Source organism: Halyomorpha halys, unplaced genomic scaffold (genome assembly GCF_000696795.3).
Source record: "Halyomorpha halys isolate HHAL.00 unplaced genomic scaffold, Hhal_1.1 Scaffold1593.1, whole genome shotgun sequence".
NCBI lineage: Eukaryota > Metazoa > Arthropoda > Insecta > Hemiptera > Pentatomidae > Halyomorpha > Halyomorpha halys.
Window position 1 is genome coordinate 169,480 of NW_027107078.1, and position 8,157 is coordinate 177,636.

The 8,157-nt window shown below is 31.2% G+C and overlaps 1 protein-coding gene across 1 annotated transcript in view; it reads right to left on the reverse strand.

Moving 5' to 3' along the window:
- The window catches only part of LOC106690153 (uncharacterized), a gene marked incomplete at its 5' end in the record, with an annotated part of 13,960 nt that overhangs the window by 4,114 nt on the left and 1,689 nt on the right, over positions 1 to 8,157 (reverse strand). Inside the window, 2 exon segments of the mRNA XM_014435485.3 lie at positions 6,904 to 7,014; positions 7,102 to 7,203. Of these exon segments, the coding sequence (XP_014290971.3) occupies positions 6,904 to 7,014; positions 7,102 to 7,203 (213 nt within the window).

Here is an 8,157-nt window from a genome sequence, read left to right on the forward strand (position 1 = left end):
ATATAATATTATTTATCCACACCATCTCTCAATGGTGTTTATAGTCCCAGAGAAATAAATTAGCACAACTTGATAAACCAAATGTGAATTGCTTCTCCTTAGATGGTAGTGAGTAACAATATACATAGCGGATAAGTACATTCTTGTGCTATTTTTAGAAATGTATATTGGTCTGTATTTCACTCTGCCTTCTCCGGACATCTCCTCCTTCCTAAACTATTTTTCCTTTTGTTGTAACCTATAGTTAATTCCTACTATGCTATTAGCTAGTACCTATAGCATTTCCTACCCCCTTCACAACTGTAAGCTAGTTCCCTGCAGACACTAGGTCCTACAAGGACCTACAGCTAGTTCCTTTAACACTTTTCATCCCCTTCATGACCGATAGGCTATTTTCCTAAGGAGGGAAGTTTCCTTCTTGCGAGGATTTATGGCTAGTAATACTCATCCTGTCAATTCACCTCCTAATCAGCTACCTAACCTGTATAAACACGCATTGTCAAGGCCTTCTGGTGTAGAGTACCTCACATATCTATAGGGCAGGAAACCACAATTTACAACAAAGGGTAAAGGTAATTTTATGGGTTTTATTAGAATCAATTTTAACCCTCTAGTTTTGACTCCACTCTTCGAGAGTGGTGATGGGGGATTGGAGGGTTTTAGATACACTGGATGGAATTACCATATAAGTGCCATTAGCATAATTGGTGAGAATGGTGCTGGTATGGGTTGGAATGTCAGCTGCTTAAACTGTTGACATTTAAATATTAAATTTAAAAGTTTAAGTTAGTAATTTAATTAAATCAAACTCACCAATGAGTGCTGTGTTCTTTGTTTTATTTAGTAAATTTCCTCCAAAGACAATAATGGTATGTAAGCTGAATTTACCAATAATGGATACTTCACTGATAGTGGCTACTGAGAGTAAAAATTTCAACAAATAAGAACCAGAGCGATTGGGTTTGACTGAAATTGTGAGAGAATATAGCTAAACCCAACTAGCCATATTTGTTTTTATATAAAAGTATTTATTTCATAATACATGTACAATAATTACTCTTATCACATTGCTTCATGATAAACCCTTAAAAATTTTTATTTATTTTTTTCTGCACAAATAAACTGCAAGAAAAGCATTGATGACTTTCACAGCAATATATATGTGAAAACCCAAAGAAAGATTTATTTTTAATTCAATTTGAATTAATTAGTTCCTTAATCTTCTTAAATATTATTTTTTCTTTTTAATTATAGCTAATTCCTAAAAATAAAATTTGAATAATTTAATCCATAGTGTTAGAGCCCAAAGAAAGATTTATTTTTTAATCACATTTCCAGTTGACTTTTCAATCATATGTTTTTTTAGTCTTTTGTTTTGTTTGTAATTAAAAGAGCCGTTACCAGTTAGTTAAAACACTTCATTGAAGCAGGCTTTCATTGTATGGGAGTCCTGTGGGTTTATGAAGATCTGGTTACAAGGACAGTTCAGAATGAGGAACTATTAAACATGGAGACAAGGTGATGGGGACTCCTAGGGAGTCTACTTCATGTTTTTTAAGGTATTAAACATGTTAATTTGTAAACTTTCACCCACTAAGTGGAGACTTGATTCCCCATCAGCAGCTATTGTTTTGGACATCAACCGAAACTTTATGAGGCACCAGATTTGTGGGTTACTGGAGCTTTCAACCACCCACCAGTTCACCACCACTTTTTAGCCTCCAAGTCTTTGGGGTAGAGTATTGCAAGCAGCTATCACTTACCAAATTGTCACCAACCCTTCACTGTTTGGACGACAGTGGCCATCTTGGAAAAGCTTCGGAGATTTATCAATTTATTATATCGACGAGCTTTTATCCTTCCATCTCCTGTGAGTGACTTTCTTTTGTTATTTTATCAAATATTGAATGTTTTGTTTTCTATTCATTGCATAATATTGAGAGTTAATTACTTTATTTTTTCTTTCTGTTTATTCTACAAGACTAAGGTTAAGATTTTTTATATTTAAGCATCATAATTTTCTGTTTATTCTTATTTCTTTAATTTTCTGTATCATTTTGGTTTTTAGGGAGTTTTTATTTTATGGTCCTTCATCTATTATTAAAATCGAACCAGCGATTAGACTTTTTTTATTCCTGGGGAGAGGTCAGTATATTTTCATTACTCAAAAGCCCCTGGCCACAACAATATGTTTCCCTTATGTTTATGTCTACGTGTCACTTTTATGTAATTTCAGTTATTAAAGGGTTTGTTGAGTTAAGACAAGAATGGAAGAAGTTATGAGTCAGTTTGTATATGTATTCATGCACAATGTCTATATTTACTTCTGGATGCATCTCATTTATTCTTGTGAACTATGAATGTACACAAAAATTGTTGACAATTCTTAGACATCTGATTTGGAATACTAGTAGTTTTTTAAAATTTCATATGGTTAAATTAGTGAAGCTCCATATACTGATATATATAGAGTATCAATTTCTTTCTAAGAGTTCATTTTGATTTTTGTTAAAATATAGAAACATTTTATACATTATTTTCCTAGCGTTTTCGAATTTTAAATTAATTTGCTGGTTTGGCTATATTAATGTGGACAATTTATTGTCTGACCTACCACCTAAGTATTTTCTACCTTTGGCAAAAAAGGATGGGAGTAACATTTAAAACTATGTACGAATGAAGTATACTTTTTTGTGAAAATTGTGGCTTCTTTAGTTATAATCTTAAAACTTTCTTGAGGCTGGTTAATATTGTTTAAATAAATAAAAATTTTTATCCATTTTAGTCTCAAAACATTTTTTATTTTTTTATAAGTCCGATGTTTCGGCTAATTCGGCAATCCTCAAGGACAATCTAGTACAAACAGCTTTTATTACACATATGATCTTTAACAATCCAAACAAATAACAATATTATTATTATATATATAGTTGTAAAAAAAAAATTAAATGCTTGACCTGAGTGTAGGGAAGGTTACAAATATTGTTTGGGTATATTTTCATACCTTGATACAATTTTGGAACCAAATTATTTAAAAACAACTTCTATTCTGGGCTATTCTGCCCAGGTCATAATATACCAGTCCACAAATTACCCTATGAGACATTAAAACATTAGGGAATCATATAATTTTGTTAATAAGCAATTCTTAGATTATGTCTAACTACCTAATTAGTCAAATGTTCACATTAAATTAAATTAAAAAAAAATTAAATTATTTTTTACAACTGTAGATATAATAATAATATTGTTATTTGTATGGATTTTTGAAGATCATATGTGTAATAAAAGCTGTTTGTTATAGATTGCCCTTAAGGATGGCCGAATTGGCTGAAATGCCAGACTTATAAAGAAATAAGAAATGTTTTGAGACTAAAATGAATAAAATTTTTTATTTATTTAAACATTATGGCTTTTTTTTTTCAATGTTTCAATGTAACTTCCATTTTTAACGTACTTAATGATTTTTTAAAGCTCCTTTTATTCTATTAGTCAATTTGGTAATATTAGGAATAGTTAGAGACTTTGCGATTCTGAGTAGTTCAGTATTTGCCTTTGAATTTTACGGTTGATGAAATTAGTGGTATGGTATTTTGGTGGTGCTTTCCTAGTTTGCATGCCAGTAGTGCTACTGAATAGCTTGATGAAAAAAAAAGTCAGCTATTTCACCATAATTTTTTATTATTTTAATGAAACCTTTGTATAATTAACAATCAAAATTGATGAGTCTGCCAAGTATTGTGAGAGGGAATAAAAAATAATGGCTGTTCAAATTATCTACAACTCTAAAAAACCTAATAGAAAATCATTTAAAGTAGAGTAAATTTATTAAAATATTAACCCTAACTGAGCTTTTTACATTCTACAGTTCCTGAGGTACAGTTTTTTTAAAAGCAGAATTCACTCTACTTTAAATTATGTTCAATCAGGTTTTCTAATGTTGTAGGTAGTTTTAACGAAATGGAGCCCCCGAACGAAAAATTATTTATTTTATTTTTTCGTTTGGAACACCCACAATTTTTTATTCCCCATAACTATACTTGGCAGAGTCATCAATTTTTACTTTTAATTATATATAGTTTTCATTGATGTAATCGAAAATTGGGATGAACTAACTTGACTTCTTTTCTCCTCTTGGACTCTTGTAGTACAGTGACTACTCACCAGATGGAGTCAACCTATCCTACTATTTTTCAGTTAGGATTATATTTCTTATTTAGTAAATATTTATGCCCCGAAATGAAATTATAAGAGAAAATGAATTCTTAATTTTTTGAAATATTTACATTTTGGTATAGTATTTTTTATTATATATAAACAATTGACTTACCATAAACTGATTGGTTAAATATAAATTTAACTTTTTATTTGTAATTTATTAATGTTTTTTTTTTAAAAAATTTTTATCTTAGGCTTGCTATTCAAAAGACAGATTGTTATTTGTAAAAAAAAAGTTCTAAAGTTTTACACTGTATCTTACTCAGTGTGATTGGAAAAATAAAATACTTAGTGGTGTTCATTATGAAATATTTTAATTTAAGACAAATTAATCAACTATGGATAAAAATTAAAAGGATTATGTAGCTGCTGAAAAGATGGTTCATCCTGATGATGAAGGAAGAGCCACGGAAGGTTGATAGAAAAGGAAGTTTCTAATACAGACATTAAAAGGAAGGACTTATTACAAAAATACATAATATAAAACGGAAAGCCTTCTAATATGAAAAATATTTTATAGATGCTTATGGATATGGTAGTTTTATGCAGTTATCATATACTTTTTATTTTCCCAAAAATAAAAAAGTATATGCTTTTTAATTTTTTACAAAATTCCAGTTCCTAGGTTATAGGGTGGGACTATACAAAATGCCAGTTCCTAGGTTATATGGTGGGACTATACGAAATACCAGTTCCTAGGTTATAGGGTGGGACTATATGAAATGCCAGACCTTGTAGATCTTTGACAGCCTGAACCAGCCTTCTCCACGCTTGCCTATTGGACTACAGCTGTTCAGTTTGCAGAATGTAGCTCTTTCGCATCTTTGTGGATTCTGTCTATCCATCTGGTTTTTGGCCCCCCACATGGTCTCTTGGCAACTGTACTAGCATTCATTGTTGTGTGGAGGCATCCTGATGGGTTACTCATGTCCCACCCATCCTACCTCCTGGCCTTCATATCATGAGGTATTGACTGACCAGTCTCTGCAGCAACAGTTCACTGTTAATGCTTCTCCTCCTAGTGTTAAGGCTCTGATTCCAGATCGCTCCTGTTATTTACGGAATACTTTCCCTTCATATCTCTCTACTCTGCTTTCTAGAGTACTTGTTAGAGCTCCGGTCTCGCAGCCATGTAATCAGAGCTGGCTTTATCATGCAATAGTACACCCTTAGTTTCAGATTTGTAGAAACATATATTTTGTTTTGTTGTCATTAAGTTGTATGCCAATTTCCTCAGATTCTCTTAATGGAGTCTTTCCATGTCATCTTGGTTACTTCCTAGGAACACAACGTTGTTCGCTTATGCCAGGACTTTATGTTTCAATCCGACGTGCACCCCATCATTTTTGCTTTAATCAAACTTGAGCAATGTTATTTTTATTCAAAATAACTTTTATTAGCTTCCATCAATATATTTCTTCCTATGGCCAGTCAAGAGTTTTTAGCTCTTGTCAAAAAAGACATTTTGGCTCTGAATTTATAAACTCAAAAAATGAAAATTTTACATCCTTAATGTTTTTAATTTTTTTTTTGTGCGTGTCAAATCTATTGAAAACTGTTTTTCACTTTGAGAGAAGATGGATGGATGTGGTAGAATTTCCATTTTATTTTAGATTTTTTTTTCTTATATCGAAGTCGTTGGTTGATCGATCTTCTACACCTAGCTGCCCAATTTAAATTCGATTTTTTTGAATGTTAATTGGAATATGTTTTTTTAATCTCTAACTTCTGTCAGAGCAAGGCATGTGTCAAGAAGGTCTCCAACCATTTTCCCTTGGTGGCCAAGTACACATACAGGATCCCAAGCCAGGCCTATCTAGTTTAGATGACTCTGCAGGTAGTTGTAGCCACTCATCAGGCAGAAGCAGGCTATTGTTTTCAGATAATGTAACATGTTTAACAGTTAACATGAAAGAAATCACATGATTTGAAAATTTAAATTATATATTAAGGATATTCAAAACGATGTGCTAAATGTAAAATGTTTTACCATGTTAAATGTTACAAGTATAGGGTTGTGAGCAGCCCTTTTTAAAGTCATATTAAATGGTAAATGCATAAGAGCTCCTAGCGGCTTTTTTGGGCAAACTTGTTTTATAACCTTTCCTTTCAAAACTTCATGTTATTGTTTACATCTTAGTTTTGATTGAAGTAATTTATTACAACATGGCTAAACTGAGAGAAAATTAGAAGTTGTGTAAATGTTTGGCTACTATATGTCTTGTTGATCTTCTAACTTCTGAGAAGAGAATTAAGATGGGCTAATTGGCAACTGTCATTACATTACTATTATTGTCATCCATTGCTTTATTGGTTTTAAAAACATCCGGAACAATACTAATACAAAATACGAGCAAGTAACCTAACACGACAATAAACAAACCGGTGACGAGCTCAGCTGGTCTGTTGCGTGACGTTATTCTCCATTTAACAAACTCTCAACCATGTTATATGTTATATCGTTTTAACATGGTAAAAGAAGGAAATATTTCTCCATTTAACATAAGTTTTTCCATTTAACACGCTTTAACATGTTAAACTAAAGATCATGAATAATCCTATCATCACCATATTCATCTCATAGACGATGATTTTTAATAGTAGATGGAGTATGGTTTCAAAAAAAAAGCTGTTCATATGCCTGTAATTGATTTCAATTTTTTTATTTATAAAATTTCTATTTACCATGCTTTTGTTGATAAGATTGTGCGGGAAGGAGTCCTAGTGTCTCTCTGGCTACTTCCACCAGCTCGGGGTACTGTGTTAGGACATCGGACAGCGAAGCAATAACTACATCTGTAACGACATAGAATCATGATTAGTTTTATAAATCATTTAAATTTCTAATTTTGTTTACTTTATGTTAAAACCTATTATTATTACCTAATACTTTTTTCTCCAAAGTTCTGGAAATTCTTCCGGATTGCGCCTCGTTTTCTAAGAAGTCTGTGAACTTCTGGAGTGCATCCTGAGCTTCAGCGCTACCTGTAATATTTATTAAAACAAATTACAATGTCTACATCGAATACAATTAAAAACTACTAAAAATATATAGCGAAACTGATAGTAACAGAGCCGGGAATAAAAAAAGGCAGTAATCTCACCCCAATTTTTTATTACTTTATTGAAAACTATGTATAACTACTTATCAAAACTGATGAGTCTGCCAAGAATAGGCAAGGGAAATAAAAAATGGGGACTGTTTCAAAACCTTATAAAAACATTAATTTTTCATCCGGATCTCTATATCTTAAAAACTACCAACAACACTTGAAAACCTGAGAGCATTATTTAAAGAAGAGTAAATTTGCTAAAATATTAGCTATAACAGAGCTATTTACGTCCAATAGTTCTCAAAGTTTAGCTTTTTAAATAGCAACATTTTATAAAAATATACTGAAATATCAGTAGTTAGTTAATTTATTTTGAGAATTTTATATCTCAGGAACTATGTGACGTACAGATGCCCATTAGCACTCAAATTAAAGCTAGTTTACTGAGCTATAAAGTAATCTATGATGTTTATCTTCGTAGGAGTAGTAGTTTACATGATATTTGCTAAAATAAATTGATTTATAGCTGTTCGGACAATAAGTTTAATTTATGAAAAATTTTATTTCAGAAACCATTGGACGTACAGATGTCTGCCAGCACTCAAATTAAATCTAGTTAAATTTAGTACAAAATAGTTATTTATGTTTATCTTTGTAGGAGTAGTAGTTTATACGGTATTTGACAAAATAAACTCACAAAATGTTAATTTCTAGTTGTTCGTATAAAATGTTGGATTTTTGAAAAAATATATCTCTAGATCCAAAAGACAAACATATGTCTGACAACACTCAAAATAAAGGAAATTTAACTTTCTATAAAGTAGTTTATGACACTTATCTTCGTAGGGGTTGTAGTTTTTATGATATTCACATATGAATATAAATT